This window comes from Trichoplusia ni, chromosome 15, assembly GCF_003590095.1.
Source record: "Trichoplusia ni isolate ovarian cell line Hi5 chromosome 15, tn1, whole genome shotgun sequence".
Lineage (NCBI taxonomy): Eukaryota > Metazoa > Arthropoda > Insecta > Lepidoptera > Noctuidae > Trichoplusia > Trichoplusia ni.
The window spans coordinates 6,036,377-6,053,342 of record NC_039492.1 but is presented as its reverse complement, the minus strand read 5'-3'; the positions used below and the strand labels follow the sequence as shown (position 1 = coordinate 6,053,342).

At 34.2% G+C, this 16,966-nt stretch overlaps 5 protein-coding genes across 6 annotated transcripts; 2 read left to right on the top strand and 3 right to left on the bottom strand.

Annotated features, from left to right (window-relative positions):
• The first annotated feature begins 1,109 nt into the window (after positions 1–1,109).
• On the top strand, positions 1,110–3,471 carry LOC113501015 (dnaJ homolog subfamily A member 2-like). The gene is made up of 2 exons (XM_026881989.1): positions 1,110–1,292; positions 1,422–3,471. Exons 1-2 carry the CDS (start codon positions 1,224–1,226, stop codon positions 2,562–2,564), a joined length of 1,212 nt encoding a protein of 403 aa, XP_026737790.1. The 5' UTR covers positions 1,110–1,223; the 3' UTR covers positions 2,565–3,471.
• Positions 2,761–5,683, bottom strand: LOC113501017 (transcription termination factor, mitochondrial). Its single transcript, XM_026881991.1, has 7 exons — positions 5,164–5,683; positions 4,904–5,082; positions 4,720–4,816; positions 4,493–4,646; positions 4,100–4,250; positions 3,811–4,027; positions 2,761–3,596 (listed from the first exon to the last, which is right to left on the bottom strand). Exons 1-7 carry the CDS (start codon positions 5,339–5,341, stop codon positions 3,580–3,582), a joined length of 993 nt encoding a protein of 330 aa, XP_026737792.1. The 5' UTR covers positions 5,342–5,683; the 3' UTR covers positions 2,761–3,579.
• Positions 5,684–6,561: 878 nt separating this feature from the next.
• LOC113501338 (U2 small nuclear ribonucleoprotein auxiliary factor 35 kDa subunit-related protein 2) lies at positions 6,562–9,237 on the bottom strand. The gene is made up of 8 exons (XM_026882462.1): positions 8,926–9,237; positions 8,769–8,842; positions 8,483–8,688; positions 8,100–8,363; positions 7,818–7,994; positions 7,356–7,521; positions 6,920–7,040; positions 6,562–6,785 (listed from the first exon to the last, which is right to left on the bottom strand). The coding sequence occupies exons 1-8, from the start codon at positions 8,958–8,960 to the stop codon at positions 6,617–6,619; spliced, it is 1,212 nt and encodes a 403-aa protein (XP_026738263.1). The 5' UTR covers positions 8,961–9,237; the 3' UTR covers positions 6,562–6,616.
• Positions 9,238–9,379: 142 nt separating this feature from the next.
• LOC113501085 lies at positions 9,380–10,979 on the top strand. Its single transcript, XM_026882095.1, has 4 exons — positions 9,380–9,681; positions 9,801–9,998; positions 10,082–10,206; positions 10,458–10,979. Exons 1-4 carry the CDS (start codon positions 9,483–9,485, stop codon positions 10,608–10,610), a joined length of 675 nt encoding a protein of 224 aa, XP_026737896.1. The 5' UTR covers positions 9,380–9,482; the 3' UTR covers positions 10,611–10,979.
• A 231-nt stretch (positions 10,980–11,210) lies between these two features.
• On the bottom strand, positions 11,211–14,158 carry LOC113501083 (uncharacterized protein C18orf63-like). Of its 2 annotated transcripts, none has more exons than XM_026882093.1 (8): positions 13,367–14,158; positions 13,152–13,290; positions 12,517–12,694; positions 12,311–12,407; positions 12,087–12,183; positions 11,700–11,834; positions 11,481–11,600; positions 11,211–11,351 (listed from the first exon to the last, which is right to left on the bottom strand). In XM_026882093.1, exons 1-8 carry the CDS (start codon positions 13,489–13,491, stop codon positions 11,277–11,279), a joined length of 966 nt encoding a protein of 321 aa, XP_026737894.1. In that variant the 5' UTR covers positions 13,492–14,158; the 3' UTR covers positions 11,211–11,276. The 2 variants fall into 2 exon arrangements, with proteins under 2 accessions (XP_026737894.1, XP_026737895.1); XM_026882094.1 differs by having other exon boundaries at positions 12,311–12,353.
• Between the last annotated feature and the right edge of the window lie 2,808 nt (positions 14,159–16,966).

Genomic DNA, 16,966 nt, shown 5'->3' with positions numbered 1-16,966 from the left:
CTAGAAAATGATATCAACTTTTCCACCTTTTACTAAAATATACTCCATTCTTCTATTCAGAAAAAACCTTCTTTTTTCTTTATATGAACGAATTCTAATAAACTTAGATACAATTAATTCTAAGTATATTTTTATTTTGCGTCTTACTTAAGCTTGACAATTATCAGAGTTTAAAAAAAATACTCAAATGAAATAACGTCATTGCTGCACTTCGTTATCAGGATATTATATTATGATAACAAGTACCTAGCTGTATTATCTTAATCTTGATAAACAGGTTTGCAATGCGATATGACTAGTAGGTCCCAACTGCCTACTTGCTCACATAGTTTTCTACATTGTCATCAAAATATCTGCAAATATTTTAGCCAAAGACAACTTGGAGACTTGGAGTCGATTGTTATGCTATCTATACACAGGCCGAAGTAACGGTAACGAATGTTTCGTTTTCGCTACTCGTAAATTATTCGTCCATATACCGACAGCGATCCGTACTATCCGCAACACGGCTATCATCTAATGTGTAGAGGCCACTATAGGGGGGAAAATAACCAATATTACGAACGATCAAAAAATACGAAATCCGTCAACAATTATAGGGACATGCGATGCCATATGACTAAAATTGATCAGAAAATTTTAAATTTAGGATTTGATGGTCTGATTAAAGATATGTTTAAGAATGTAAAACTCAAATGGTCTTAGTTTAACGTGAACAGTCTGTCTTAGAGCTCTCTGTTAGTCGAGTTATAACAAGAGCATATTTATCCTGACCCAAGTTTCTTGACTTGAATAAGAACTTTATTTATTGATGGACTTAAAAAACTATAAACCTTAAAATGTCGTCTCCAAATATAGTATTAGTCGTTACTAATCTGATTAACAAAAGATTTATAAAAATAAAATGACACATATTAACAAAAAGGCGAAATTAAGTTATTAAAAATATTTTCTTTAGTAAAAATTCTTTATCTAAAATATAGTATGATGAATCATTTCGATAGTATTGCATCATTTGTTATTTATTTTATTTTATTTATAGTCGATTACTTGTAATACTGTTCAAGCTGTGGAGGACGGCTATACCATAGACTAAATCGATTTCAATAGTAGTAGGATGAATGTAGTACGACCTTTGTGCTTGAAAAATTAAAATCCTTTTCTAGTGTACATTAATCACAGCTTAGCTCCTCATTCTTTCTTTCCTTTAAATCTTGGGAAAAATGGCTGATAATAAATTATACGAGGTTTTGGGAGTTACTAGAAGTGCAAGTGATTCCGAAATTAAACGAGTAAGTATTATATTAGGCGGTCGTACATTGATTAGATCGCACATGTATTGTCATTTATTCGTTGCATGATTTCTGTCCATTGTCCTCTTCGTGGTCATTTTAGTAAAATAACCCTATTTTTTCTTTCAGAGCTATCATAAATTAGCTAAAGAATTCCATCCTGATAAAAATCCTGCTGCGGGAGACAAATTTAAAGAAATTAGCTATGCGTATGAAGTTTTATCGGATACGAAGAAAAGACAAGTTTACGACAAATATGGGCTGAAAGGTTTACAAGAGGGTGGTCAAGGTGGTGGATTTCCTCCCGACGATCTTTTTGGTCAATTTTTCGGTGACATATTCGGTATGGGAGGTGGCAGCAGAGGCCGAGTACCCAGAAGTGACGATACGATGCATCCTCTGAAAGTAACCCTCGAGGATATGTATATGGGGAAGACTACCAAGTTACAGCTAAGCAAAAATGTGATTTGTGGGCCTTGTAAAGGTATTGGTGGCAAGCCTGGATCTGTTGTCACCTGCAAGGACTGCCATGGACGGGGGCTCAAAGTTTCCTATCAGCAGATAGCACCACATATGACTCGACAATTCCAATCTCGCTGCCCTACCTGTCATGGTCAGGGTGAAACTATTAATGACAAAGATAAGTGCCCTAAGTGCAAAGGTAAGAAAGTCTTAAATGAAACTAAAATTCTGGAAGTGCATGTTGAGAAAGGAATGCGAGACAATCAGAAAATTTACTTCAGGGGAGAAGGTGATCAGCAGCCTGACACTCAACCAGGGGATGTGATTATTGTGTTGCAACAGAAGCCCCATGATATATTCCAGAGAACTGGTGATGATCTTCTGATTAGACATAAGATCACACTGACTGAGGCTCTGTGTGGGTTTGAGTTCATTATTAAACATTTAGACGGCCGAGACTTACTTGTGAGACATGCACCAGGTGAAGTGATCAAACCTGGAGACCTGAAAGGCATACAAGGTGAGGGAATGCCTCTATACAAAAACCCGTTTGAGAAAGGAAACCTTTACATTAAGTTTGATGTTGCTTTCCCTGACAACAACTTTGCTACTGAAGAGCAGCTGAAACAAATTGAAACTGCATTGCCGCCCCGCCCTGCTTTTGTGATGCCAACTGGTGAAGATGTTGAAGAGGTGAATCTGATGGAGTACACTGCCTCTGAGCGTGGCAGTAGACGAGAAGAGGCCTATGCCAGTGATGAGGATGAGCACATGCATGCAGGGCCAGGTGTGCAATGCGCACACCAGTAGTTCAATTGTCCACATTTATGGATTTCTACTCAAACCTCACACTATATAATTTTATCATAGGTTATATTATGTAAATTAAACTAAGTAGGTATACACTATACTGTTATACTTAGTTCACAGAATGCTAGAATTATTTGACTATTGTTGTGTGCAGTGTATTGACATACTTGGGAGTAACTATTTCCTATGCCTTACTAAATTTGTTGCTAAATTCTTCAAGTTTTAAGCTGAGTCACCATGGTTGATATTGTGGATCCTAACCAACATTGTAGTAAAGATAGCACAGTTATGTCATAAAAATTTACTGTAGAAGTTTTAAGATACCAATTTGAAAATAATGTAGGATAATTAAAGTTCCGTTTTTGAGTAAAAACCTGCCTGTGATACCTCATAGGTCTAATTGCTGTATCATTTCTAGGTGGTGTTCAAATTGTGTTGTTTATAATTTTTCAATATGAGCTAAGTATGTTTCTGTTCTAGGTGCAGTTTGAGTTACACTTGTCTCTAAACTGTACTAGTCAACATGAATTTGGCACTAGTATAGTATTAATCCACTAATGGGTTATTGGATTCCATAAAATATATGTATTATATGAAAAATAAAATTTAGTAATACCATTAAAATATTTTAATTATTTATTTCAATAATTAGCACTTATTTACATACAACTGGTTAACTACAAATGTATCTGTTCCATTTCCATACATTCTAAAAACAACTTAACAAAATCATGTTGCTAAACACAGCAAAATATTTTTAGATAGTTATAATTTTTATTTTCAGAATAGAATTAGTACTTGTGGTGGGGGAGAGTTATTGACTTCTGTATATTCTGAAAAGTTTGCTTTTAGCAAAATAAAGCTCTGCAATACTTGTGAAAGTTTTGTAAAAGTTTTTATTTACAAACATGTTTTGTTTCATTTATATTTATAAATATGCAAGTTTAAATATTCTCTCTTGTTACCTATTCTTGAAACATATGACACTTTTTCATTTATCAGTTAACTTCTAGTATTAGCTTGGATTACCACCTGAAAAGAATGTAGATTAATAACAGACCTGGTACACAAGAACAATTTCTATCAAATATAGAGCTTTTCGCCTTGGCTTAGCTCAATTGAATTTTAGTTATTTGACTAAATTTGGTTCTCTAGGGTTCAAGCTAATACCATATCAAATTTAACTGTAGTGGGTTGTCATTTCTGCATGCTTGAGTAGGCAAACAACAAGCCTAAAGATACTTACTTTCTTTGGAAATAGTTTCTATTGATTCACAGTACTTTTGAAAGTCTTTCTTGCTTCTACAAAGTACATTAAGATTGATTTCATTTAATCCTAATCCGCGTAATTTATCCAAACGCTGCTTCACTGTTTTCTGGGAAGCTGATAATACTCTGGGTTTCATAGCAATGTCTTCTACTTCAAATCCCTCCATTAAGAGGAAATCTAAAAAATGTTTCACCTAAAAATCAACTGCTATTATACAAAGTAGAAGAAATACTTACATTATTCAATATTTTAATCATGTACCAACCTTTGTGACACGAATAGTTTTGAGTGCAGGTATTTTTATGCACATTTCTTCCACATGGTCAACAGAAGTATTTAAGCGATTGGCAAGGTAAGTTTGCGTTGATTTGCTTTCACCCAAGATTGTTTTAGTTTCTTGTGAAATACTAATAAACCTGGAACAAACAAATACTACTGTGAGAAGGCCACACATACAGCCACTCCCATGTAAAATACTGTTACTTAGCTGCATGCAGTTAAGACTGGGAGTAACGATGTCAATAAACTGAGGTCAGGTATACCAGGCAAAGAGTCCACAGTGTTGAAGGTGGTTGAAGGACCATTCCTTTACCACTCTGTAAAGGGGAAGTGTAGATGGAGTAAAAAATAATATCATAATCATTCTTTTGATGACTACCTTTGAAGTATGTCTTCAGAACACCTGACCATCCATGGATACAAATTACTTATACCCATATTTTTTACCCTCAGTAGCCTCTCATGAATTGTTTCATGGTGATATTTCAGTACCCACAAATCTCGTAGGATACGATCACTAGTTACTCCCATATCTGTAATAAATAGATAATAAGATAGATTTAAAAGACGTTAAGGAAGAAAAACCTTATATTTATTATTTCATACCTAAAAGCACATCCAATGACTTCTCAAGCCAGTCAAATGTCAGGCTATATATAAAAGTTCTTTTAGCTATTTTTTCGCTTAAGACAGAGGGAGGAACCTGAAATGAAAAAAAAAATTGCTTTCAGATTGAATACATTTTTCTCTAAATAAATGTTCCATCATTTTTGCATTTCACAGTAATCACCTGAATACGGGAAGCAATGTAGTACAGTCTGTTTTTACAATACCCTTTGCTCTCATCATCTTTTGTCACTTTATATATATGAATTAATGTTCGTATAGGTAATTTATAAAATGGTAAAGTATCTTCAGGAGACTGGAAGTTAAGAGCCAAAACTATCTTTGCTTTTGATTCATCAAAACCTGAAACAGAACCATTGTTATTCTAGATGCCTACAAATGAATCACTATAGAAAATAAATTCATTGTTCTTATTACACATACCACTTTTCACTGGAACCTTTGTTCTATTACGATGTGAAACAGTAGACAAACGTACATTGTTTTGAATAAACCCTACGTAATTTAATTTCGGAGATACACACTTGAGTATTGTTACAGCATTAGTTTTATAGAAGGTAGTTAAAGGTCGGAATACTGATATCACTGATCTTAGAGCCATTTGGCAATTTAGCCTAATAATTTTATTTATTTGGCGGTAAAATGTATTATTCCTCTATAAAAAATATATATATAGGTTTGAATTATTTCATCAGTAATATTGACATGAAAGGTTATTAATTTGGGACAGGGAACATAGAAGTAAACACCAGATATTATAACATTCAGAATTCAATACATTGTCTGCAATAGCGGCGAAACTAAAATATTGTTTTTGAACACTAGATCTCGAAAATGTATTCAAATTCGTCGATTTTTTTGATCACATTACGTGTGACGAAGATGGCGACATAATCAGACTGACATTGAACTGACAGCACCTTTATTACATCTGCATTAAGGTTTATTTTCGCGGATCGTTTTAGGTACTTGAAAGAGATATCGGGCTATTTTTTAATTCGTTCGGAATCATCATGGTGTAAATTACATAAGTTTAAAAAACCTGTACCAATAAGAACACTTTTTTTAATTCATTGCTTTTGGAAAACTGCGTGTGTTCCAAATATACATATTTAGGCGTCGCAAAAACCAGTGCCCACTGATTTGAAAAAAAAATTTATACACAAGCGCTAAATAATTCAAAACCTTGTGGCGCGGTTGTTTAAAGAAACAAAACAAGCATTCGTGGAGCATACAAACAGATCGTCCTACGCAGGGATCGAACCAGCGACACTTCGCCGTTTAGCGCAGCTTAACGCAATGAGCTTTTGGCTTGGTGACGTTCATCACTCGGCTATCCGTGTTTAACAGTCCCCTATAACTTTAAAATTATAATTTCGAATTTTCATGAATCGAGTAGGCATTAAAGAATTAGTTAAATTCTTTTTTATATTATTACTAGCTTTTCGCCCGCGCCGATGTCGTCTATATCGCGTTTACAAGAGAACTCTTCAAAAGTCCGGAAAAAAACTAATTTATGTCCTTTCTCAAGGTCAACTCTATCTCTGTACCTACCAAATTTAATTAAAATCAGTTCAGTGGTTTAGACGTGAAAGCGTAACAGACAGACAGAGTTATTTGCGCATTTATAATATTAGTAGGGATTATAGTAAGGTTAGCAATATAAGCCAACCACTACCATACATTTCATCATCGTGAGCCTGATGTGATCGTCCATGCAATGATGTATTAAAAATAAAGTATTCATTTTTTTGGATTTTGTTTGGACTCAGAAGGACTTATCAGATTCATATTGTAAAATTTAGTCAGATAAACAAGAAGTATTTTTTGTAACAATTTATTGTTGAATATGTAAGTTTCATATTTCTGAGTAGTATTATCGGCGACTGCTTCGCCGGGGCGATGAGCGACGATGGCTTCGATGCGAATCTTCATCATATCTTCTGCTTCTACGACGATCACTACGGTCCGATCGTCTTGATCTTTTATCATCTTCCCTTTCTGGCGATTCCGACCATCTCCATGAACGAGCCGATCGGGGGGTCCTAAAATAATAACATGTATTTTTATGAGTAACAAAGTAATCTTACACATTTAAGACACTACGGTTGAATTCCCTCAAACAATGGGTAAAAATAAACTTTATTTTTTATTTACAATTTAAAGATTGCCCACCCACCTTCCATTGAAGCTATCTTCAAAATCTTCATCATATCCGTCAAATAAGTTCTTAGGATTTTTAAAGACGTGAAGAAAGTTACACGCCCGGCCTTTCGGACAACGGTTTCGCAGAAACGACCCTAATAATAAAAAAATACAATATTAAGATTAGAAAACATAATTTATACATGAAGATGAATGTGTCTAACATATCATAATCGCCAGTGCCGGCGTTTCAAATTGCAAATTCTGGGGGGCGCCAAGGTCTAACGTTGGAGTCTCTTGCCTCTCCTGGCGCAAACCCTCAGAACTGTGCTCTACGCTAGAGGTGGAATACTTCCACCGCCAAACGTTACGCTAAAGCAAAGATGAAATTCTTAACATAATAAAAAAAAACTTGCAAAAATCATGTTTACTAAAGCAGCTTATATTCATAAAAGTTTTCTTTAACATACCACAAACAGCATTTTTCCATGACATAAGGCGACAAAACTCCAAGGATAATTGTCTGCCGCCATACCAACGAGTGTGAAGGGCTCGATAGGCAGTAACAGCACATCTTAACTCGGCAAACTCTATATATGTGTTACCTCGTAGATGTTTTTCGTGATTATAGCACACCTAGAATGAATAGCAATTTGATCAGTTAATGAATAAAAGTCAAGAATACTTATCTTCATATCCAAAATATACTACATATTAAACAAAACATTTATTTTAATGAATCAATACAAACCTTATCCGGGTTTAATAGTCATCAAACAATAATTGATTTTCCTCCAAAATCTGAAGTTTTAATGAGTAAGAAAACTTTATGTCTATTGATAAATATTTAAGTTCTGATAAACATAATTGCTCTGAGTCAAAATAAAGGTATTAAAATCATGTACATTCAATTTAATTAAATCCTGACTCACCTTAAACTGAACAACTTTACCAAATTTTTCAAATTCTGACAAAACATCATAAAAAAATTCTTTGAACTCTTTGTATGTTTCACTTTCCTCATATTCTAGCATGATGTCAGTATCATACTCATCAAGATTTGCACTGTTCAGGCCAAAATGTGTATAAAAGTTGGTAGCTAACAAAACCTAAAATAAAAATATGTTTTATTACTTAAAGTATACCAGCCAATGCATGGTGTGACCATCCTGTGTGTTTGTTTTTAGCAAATATGTTCTATGAAAAGGATATACTTTGCTGATGCCTGGGTATTTATGATTTCTCGAGCATTCATCACCAAATCTACAGCATGCTGTTTTGGCAAAAAATGGACAAAGTTCAGCATCTGGTTTGGTTTCATGAATAACTTTCAACTCAGGTGGAGGATCAACAGCATCTCCAGACAAAAACATGTCCAAGTTTTCCATGAACATCTCTTGTTTCCTGATTAGTTCCTCTTGAGCGGCTTTTAACCTCTCTTCCTCTAATTTTCTTTTCTTCTGTTCTAATTCCCATTCCTGCAAATAGTTTGATTACATCACACATAAAATACACCATTTTTTAAAAATTTATTTGAATTCTTTATCTATTGATATCGGATGTACAACATTTGCAAAAGACTGATCAAAATGCTTACCAGTTTTATTTTTGCTTGTTTTTCAAGTTTCTCTTGTTGAAGTCTAGCTTTATATTGTTGAAGCTTAAGCCATTGTGTTGTTGCAACCAATTCAGCCTCTACCCACTTTCTATTTTCTTCTTCATTTTGTTTATTAATTTGTTCTATAAGTAAGTCTTCTAACAAATTTTGCTCCTGCATGTAGTTTTCTGTGTACAGCAATTTATCTGTAATTATTAATGTGTTGTTGCTCAATCATTTTTCATCAAAGAACTGACCTGAAGCTACTTTACTAGGAATATTATACCTCTTTCCTTGGCTTGAAGTGTACGAACTCGCCTTCTTCTTTCTCTTTTGGCTACTTTTCTCCATTCGCTGTGCCTGAATGTGTAAGTGTAAAGATAAACAACAACAACAATGTTTTAACGCAATATAAGTAATGTAAGCGGGGTATGATTACTCACCTTCCCATTTTTATTCTATATCTTATAATAAGCATTAATCTAACGTGGATAAACCAATTATCATCATGGAATATTTCTAGAAAAAATATTGAAATATAAACACAATGGGATAATATTGGGTTTAGATTTTCTAAACAATATTTTTCATAAAACAGCTGTTTATAAACTCGGCTGTTTATACGGTCAAACTAATTTTGCCACGTTTTCATATTTTATTCATTTATTTTAAGTTTAATAAAATACGTTTTTCTGTTTGTTTACTACGCGCTCGTAATTCGACACCATACCAAGCATTGTTCTGTCAAATGACTTTGACAATAAATAGTAATGTCATTTTATTTGGTAGCCAGATCAGAAAATAAAACAGCTTATTGTTTTAATTAAGATTTCGCTACTTGGTCGTCTACATTTTTAAAATTCTATTTGTTTAAAATATAAATTGCCAGGGCATTAGCCATAATAAAGTTTAATACTTTAGACTTCAGTAATTATAATGGGGCAATGAGGGTAGTTAGATCTAGAACGGAAAAATATTATACGGACAATTACTCGTCAACATGGAAACTAATTCCCAAAAATTGAAAAAGATTATTTGTGATAAAAAGGAGGATGAATTTCTTGAAGTTTTACGTTCCGGTTTGGATCCTAATTTCGAGGGAGGCTGGCCGATTAGGTTAGCAGCAAGATTCGGTTGCACTACTATAGTTGAAAAACTATTGCAATTTGGAGCAAATCCACACTTATTGAGTAATTCGGGTGAGTTAAATTTGCACTAATACCATTGATATATTAAAGGGAGCTTTTAATACATCAATGCTTAGTACATTATATTCTAAATTAGAAAGGTGAACATTTCGAACTGTGCATTTTTTTAGGTGCTTCAACTTTACAACTAGCTGTGTTTTCTGGTGAACATTGGAACTCAAATAAATGGACTCCTTTACTATCTTGTTGCGATTCATCACAATTAGCTGACGGTGCTGCAGTAGCTATAATATTCAACAACGTTGCGGCATTGAGAAGTATTTTAGGAACGGGCAGATGTAACACAAATATTCCTACAACTCTAACAGGTTCGATAGTTCTCAGTTCAACAATGCTTTTAAGGCGATTAGAATACTGAATAGCTTTAAGATTAACAATCTTATTTTTTTAGGCAAGACTGTGGAGATGTTAGCGAAAGGTTATAAATTAAGTCATCTAATGAACTCGCCAATTATACAAAATTATCATGAACATACATCAACAATGTCACCAAGAATATCAAGACAAACCCGAACGGTGAGTTGTGTTTTTTTGTGTTTCGGTGTTTTATGTAGTGCCTATTCAAAGAGGTTGTAACTATTTAATGAAAAAAAAGTAAGTAGGCCACTTTCTTCTTTAGTTTTCCAGGGCCCTGATTCCGCAATTTACCATGGCCGATGAAGGAATGTAAATTAGATTAAATTTGACACTATTGACAATACAGAAATTAATTGTATTGCCGTGAGAGTTCCGCCCCGTAGATACTGAATTTCTGGAATTAATTTCAGGATCCGGCTTTATTGTCGCCATACCATTCGCAAAGAAACTTATCACCGTCGGTCGCGAGATTTTTTCATCAAACATCAAGTCAGTCATCTTTATCTCCTTCAAGACGAGGAATAGTAACGACATCATCGCCTTCGTCTAACGACAATTGTTGATTAAGTAGACAATCTAAACGGCACTGATTCTGTTGCTCAAACTAAGAAAAACGACTGCTATCTTATCTAACACAATAATTTTTATAAAATGTAAGAAAAGGGAAACGATGGATAACAAATTATTTAGAAATGTTAAACTAGTTTACACCCTTAACATGACTGTTACCAGCACAGTTTCCAGGTTCAACGAGTTAGAACTTAGTTTCACACCTCTAATAATTTATTTCCTTTTCCTGTCCCACAATTTTTTAACAAGCCGACAGCTGTTTTTGGATAATTTGATTAGCAATAGAATCAATGCAATTTGTGACAAAAATGGAATAAGTACCTATCTACTTACGTATTCATTCTGTACATAATTTTTTTTTTCGTATTTACTTTCATGACTCATCAGCTAAACTAGGGTTGGCTTTAAACATCATTAACTTATATTTAAACTTTAAATGAATGACTTATTTTTTTAATACTAATATTCGGTTCCTTATTTTAGTATTTACCTCTTGACTCCAATTTTTAAACTGCTTCCAAACTAGCTACCTATAATATTGTTTTAATTGATGACATTTTGCGATAATTTAAATGAAATAAATCAATTCACGCAAAAACTTTGTTTTATTTCTATTAACAAATAATATTTGAATACACACACAGTTGCACATTAGGTACTTAAGAGCGTCTGCTGCGTTGTGTTGGTGTGCAAAGACTCACATTTTGGGTCTCAGATAAAATAGTACTGGACACCTAGAATAAAAGAGATTTAAATATATCTATTAACTGAAGATTAACTGCAAATTAGACAGCTTTGTAAAACATGTATTAGGAACACACCTGTAAAATAAAAAGATTGATTCAAAAATGTTTGTTACTTACCGCGTGGGCCGCGGTGTCATTTTCAAATTGTGCGGTTTGCATTTTTATTATCAGTGGCGTGCCGAGGAAGCTTGACATCTTGCTGTTCAAACAACTTAGAAATCTGGTGACTATCATTTTCTAAAAATAAAAAATAATGTTTATCTATTTCTTCAGAGACTTGGAATAAAAAATAAACTGATTTCGGAGATTTGTAGTAAATAAACGTAATAAATTTACCTCTAGGGACTTAGGTACGGGAGTTACGATAGGAAAATTTCTTATCACACATAACTTTGGATATAGCAGCGGTTCTCCGCGCCAGAATTGGATAGAGTAATATGTACTTTCTTCTTCAGGAAGCCGATACCCATGCTTTGAAAAAAAAAAACCGTTATTTACTCAAACATGTTCTCACACGGTTTCTGATACAGTTTACTTTTTCCTTGCTATGTCAAAATTATCGAAATATATTACAGTATTAATTAACTGCTATTCATGGAGGCGAAGAAGCGCAGACTAGTATAGGGCAAAATATTTTAAATAGGTATTTTAATTATTTTTTTCGATAAGTATCTTTTAACGACAATTTAACATTAAAAAAGAACCTAAGTTGTAAATGCTTACTATATTCTTCCAGTGGCGACGTAAATCTTTATAAGATTTAAATTTTGCCACCTCTGGTAAAGTTTCGTGGCTCTCGTCAACGATAGCCTTGTTGAGACTGTAATTTAGTAAAAAATAATAATTAATAATAGTCTTGAACAACGGCCAATGAATGATTCATCATGGACAGTCATCGGCCATTGTAAATAGCGGAATTGGGGCCCTGATCTTGGGAAGATATATACCTTGGAAGAACACGTATCCATTCGCCAGGAAAAAAGTCCTTTTCTGTAACCATAAGATTTATTTTAACAGCCTTAAGTTCTATAAGAGTGTAGGCATCTGAAACAGTATTCATTGGTTATCATTTTCCATAATATAATTTACTCGTGGATACATAATCTTTTCATCAAATGTCGTATACGTTTCGTAGACTTTAAATTCACCTTACCATCAACTGAAATATCAAATTGAACACCTTCTTGAGGTCCTCTCTGTATTAGAAAGTCTCTGTTATTTATAAGATAATTATCTCCTAACGCACTCCATACTGGCGCCAGTCTTGCCGTCATTGTGTAATGAAAACATAGACGAAATATTTCTGGAGTGACCAGCTGAATTGCGCCATCCTATAAATAAAATTGATCAAAGATTGATTGATATAACAAAAATCTTTTTTGATAAATATATTGTTTTGCCTCGCAATTTACTTACCTACCTACAATATGTAAATAACGACTGCACGGATAGACAAACCCACTAAGAGCGACGTGTCGCGGGTGTGCAAGTAACTTGAAAGTTCTTCAAACACCGTGCGACATGAGGCTAAAATAACTTAGTGAGTCTTTAAAAAAACACGTAAAATTCATCTTGTGCTTTCGCAACATGGAAGTTGGTCATACATAAATTGCAAGATTCGATTATCAGACAAAGGCTTGTAATAGTTTAGTTGTAAACTTAAAATATCTTGCGTAAGTCCGATCATTACAGGTATTTCAATAAAAAAAAAAACTAATTGTACGTACCTACAAAATAGATATCTGAACAAAAAAAAATATACAGACATTCTTTAGAACCGATACTTACTTGCACTAGAGAAAACTTCAGAAACAATGAATTTAACTTGTCGTAGTCATCGCCAGCCTTATTGAAAATTATGTGAACTTGTTTTAGGTCGTTTTTGTCTGGGCAAGCCAGGATCGATGAATTAGAAAATATAATCATCCTGAGAATTAAAAATTAGGTTTAGGTTATTGATTTTACATTTTAAAAAGTATTTTTTCAAAGTTCTGTTTCCAAACCTGCATTTAAGAATTTTCCAATGGTAATGAGAAGGAGCGGATCTATCATGTTTGTCGTTCAAATTGGCAATTGCAATTATGTATCCTAATTCATTAACATCGGGATTTTCGATAAGTACTTGCATTTTGTTAATAAAATTATGAATTGCCTTGTTCGTAAAAAAATTACACGGTCAGAACAACACAACACTTTTTAAGAACATTCTAAAGTTCTAAAAGTAAAAAAGAGCGCCAAGATTTTTTTTTTTTTCAAATTTCGGTAGGCTTGATAGTTGTACGTTATTTTATTTATATTTATTATTTCAGAATCCTTGTTTGTCTTATTCTGCGTTGTTGCGATTTTTTTAATCGATTATAGTTTATTGCGAAGTCACCAACCGAACTGGTTATTGCGCAACAATCTCCTAAAATTTTCGCTGAAATTAAATGACCTAAAGGGCCACTTTGCTTAAAATGAAATACTTGAAACGCTTTACATATTTATTTCAATCAGAATTAGCACCGTTCAAAATAAAACTTTCGAAAACCAGCCTCTTTATAAATCAAAGTCAATTTTCATGAAAAGCGTAACCGGAAACTATATAGATTTTCCGCGGACTTTTTATAGAGATAATTCCGTCATGGTTGCACGACTTTTATGCAACTTTAACTGTTGACGCAGCGCACGCACTCACTAGTGATATTTCTTTCGTTTTTCTAACATTTCTCAATGTCGCTCTACTCCAATGGATAGCGTGATAGTATTTAAGCTTATAGCCTACCTCAATAAATATCTAATCAATAGTTCCTGAGATTAGCGCGTTTAAATTAACAAATTTTAGGTTTATAATATTAGGAAAGATTTACAAATGCTTACCGAAAGCAACTTTATGGCATTCACGTAAGGTAAAACGGACCGAATGAAAAGGCTTATGTTTAACTCACCACCAGATATAGTAACAAATAGCAGACAAAAATAGTAAATGATCACCAAAATAAAACTCGCATTTTAATGTAAAATTAAAACCAAAGTTTTAACACTTTGCTCTCCTGTTTAAGTAAAATTACTCCAAGTAAATCATGAGTAAGCCAAGAATAGTAAATGATCACCAAAATTAAAACAACATTTTAAAGTAAAATTTTAACCAAAGTTTTTAAATTCTGCTATCCTATTTAAGCAAAATGAGTCCAAATAAATCATTGTTATCCCAAAAGTAGTAAATGATCACCAAAATTATACCAGCGTTTTAATGTAAAATGATAATCAAAGTTTTTACACCTTGCTATCCTGTTTAAGTAAACTGACTCCAAAAAAATCAAACCCAAAGAGCCGAGGGTTGCATTGACTTTGCACGTTTTTCAATGCTCACTGAAATTAATGAACGGGAGATGATCCGCGACTCGTGAGGGACGATGCGCGTTCGGCCTGATACAATAAATGTAAAAATATTATAGTGGGGCGGGGGATAGACTGCGCCTTTTCCTGCACTAGTTTTTTCTAAACAGTGCGATAAGAATGTGTTTTCGAGGGAGTGTATTGAAAAACACATTGAACAAAGAAAAAATAAAACTCTTACAATTTTAATCATCCTTTTTTTAATTATATAAACAAACATAAAAAGTTAGTCCTCTAATAATTAATTAATAACAAATATTAAAATCTTAATAAGAATCAGTCTTCTGTAACAATTTACTGCACAATTAACGCTTTTTTGGCTTTGGCTGGTCGTCCTCTTTTGCGCTTCATGCCAATCGGAATAGTTCTGGCCTCTGAAGGTGGTTGGACGTGCTTAAGCCGAATCGCCAATCCAACGAGATGCTTACAAATGTAATTTTTGAGAAACTTTGGGCAATTGCATGTGCCTTGCAACCAATTTTCCTTTTCTCGGGGCATTATAACTTCCCACTCTTTAAAATGTTGCTCTTTGTATTCGTCAAAGGTTTCCCATGGCTTTTCAAAATTTTTGCATTCTAAATCTAACCCAGCTGGAATTCTGTATGAGCAAACTAGTTCAGTGCTATTCTTTAAAGGCACCTGCTTCGACAGTTTTGCCCATTGGTAACTTTCTGTCCACGTCTTTAAAGATACTGTCGGCAGTTTAGCGAACCGTCTCTCAGTATTAGTGATGTATTCATTAGACCAGTCCTTGACTATATCAGAAGCGATTACTAAGAACCGCGCCAAAGGATGACGCTCACGAAGCGTGCCACCATCTTTTATTGTTTTATTAAAGGATTCTAGAGCATTGTTTGTAGCAGGAGTCCCCGGAGATGCGCCCAAATACCAGAAACGATTTAGTATGAGCCACTCGTTTTCAAAGTACGCACTAAAATCGTTTTCAGATTTCCACTTGTCCAAAAATTTTTCGCTGGCTCGATCAAATATTTCCTGAGTTGAGGCACACTGTAAAGCATCAATATCTTCCAAGATCTCTTTTTGGGATTTCTTTTGCACACTTTGCTCTACTCTTGTCTGCATCTTCTTTTTCGCATGCGCCCAACACATTCTTATGACTGTATCTGTTCCAAATGTGGACGCAAAGGCTGTTTGTATAGCCTTCGCTGCGTCACAAACCAAAACTTTACAAGTTAAAGGGTATGAGAAAATTGAGAAAACTGCTTTCTTTAATTCAGAAAATAAAAAAATAAAGTCTTCCGTTCGTTCTGCTGTTGTCACCGCTAGTCCAAATGGGTGAAAATGTTTATCTCTGTCTGTAGTTCCAATCACAAGTACTGGAAATCCTTGCCAAATAAGCTTATACGTGGCATCCGCATGCAGAACAGAACATTGACGTGATAGACCAATTAAATATTTCGTCGTTAACATGAACCGGAAGTTCTGATCTAAATCATCTTCAGAAATTTCATAGGCCAAAACAAAAACTTCGTGATCGTCATCAGGTATCTTAGAGTTTTCTTTTAACCATAACTCAAGCTGTCCCAAGCTTATTACCGATGGCCCGTATTTTTTCTTACGTATGATTTTAAGATAATTGTTTAACTGTAACTTAGTCGGCAGAACTAGTCCATTAATTTTACTTAAGTTCTTCATAATAGATTTAGGTTTCAAACGCAGTTCGAATAGTTTTTCTATTTCCTTTTTCGTTGCCTCATTTATTCCACTAGTCGACCGACAGTCACAATTATCATGGTCGTGACATTTTTCAGTACGAAATAATAATATAACATCACATGATGCGTCAAATAAAAGATAAATCGCAGCAGAACACTGAACTTCAGAACGAACCTTCACTTTGTTACAACGATAGTAACGTTTAACTCCTTCTTCAGTCATATGATTTTTTTGTATTGACCATGTCTTCTCATTTTTAATAAATTCCTCTGCGCTCCGCACAGTTGAAAATTTTCTTTCAAAAACCCAAACTTTATTTTGCCTTCGACGTTTTTTCGTATGCTCTGTGATGTCTTCGTCTTCATCTGATTCCGATGAAGAACCCAACAATGGAGCACACGAACTCGGTCCCGCTAAGTTTTCATTCGCCATTGCTAAGAAGATTGATACCAATACACAGAAAACAAAAGACACCCAATAGACGCAAGTGCACGCACGTGACTGAATTATGGGGATCGTGTCCGGGCGGGCGCAGCGCGGCGTTTGCG

Bases quoted from the DNA above. Each gene is read 5' to 3' on its own strand.
- LOC113501338 (XM_026882462.1), bottom strand. From the start codon at position 8,960: ATGCTTATTATAAGATATAGAATAAAAATGGGAAG. The intron at 8,843-8,925 runs GTGAGTAATCAT...TTACACATTCAG, and splicing joins TATAGAATAAAAATGGGAAG to GCACAGCGAATGGAGAAAAG. The intron at 8,364-8,482 runs GTAAGCATTTTG...AACTATTTGCAG, and splicing joins AACAAGCAAAAATAAAACTG to GAATGGGAATTAGAACAGAA.
- LOC113501085 (XM_026882095.1), top strand. From the start codon at position 9,483: ATGGAAACTAATTCCCAAAAATTGAAAAAGATTATTTGTGATAAAAAG. The intron at 9,999-10,081 runs GTTCGATAGTTC...TTATTTTTTTAG, and splicing joins TATTCCTACAACTCTAACAG to GCAAGACTGTGGAGATGTTA. The intron at 10,207-10,457 runs GTGAGTTGTGTT...AATTAATTTCAG, and splicing joins TATCAAGACAAACCCGAACG to GATCCGGCTTTATTGTCGCC.
- LOC113501015 (XM_026881989.1), top strand. From the start codon at position 1,224: ATGGCTGATAATAAATTATACGAGGTTTTGGGAGTTACTAGAAGTGCA. The intron at 1,293-1,421 runs GTAAGTATTATA...TTTTTCTTTCAG, and splicing joins GTGATTCCGAAATTAAACGA to AGCTATCATAAATTAGCTAA.
- LOC113501083 (XM_026882093.1), bottom strand. From the start codon at position 13,491: ATGCAAGTACTTATCGAAAATCCCGATGTTAATGAATTAGGATACATA. The intron at 11,835-12,086 runs GTAAGCATTTAC...TTTTTTTCAAAG, and splicing joins GTCGCCACTGGAAGAATATA to CATGGGTATCGGCTTCCTGA. The intron at 11,352-11,480 runs GTAAGTAACAAA...CTTTTATTCTAG, and splicing joins ATGACACCGCGGCCCACGCG to GTGTCCAGTACTATTTTATC.
- LOC113501017 (XM_026881991.1), bottom strand. From the start codon at position 5,341: ATGGCTCTAAGATCAGTGATATCAGTATTCCGACCTTTAACTACCTTC. The intron at 5,083-5,163 runs GTATGTGTAATA...GTTCTGTTTCAG, and splicing joins AAAGGTTCCAGTGAAAAGTG to GTTTTGATGAATCAAAAGCA. The intron at 4,251-4,492 runs GTAGTCATCAAA...TGTTTGTTCCAG, and splicing joins TCTGAAGACATACTTCAAAG to GTTTATTAGTATTTCACAAG.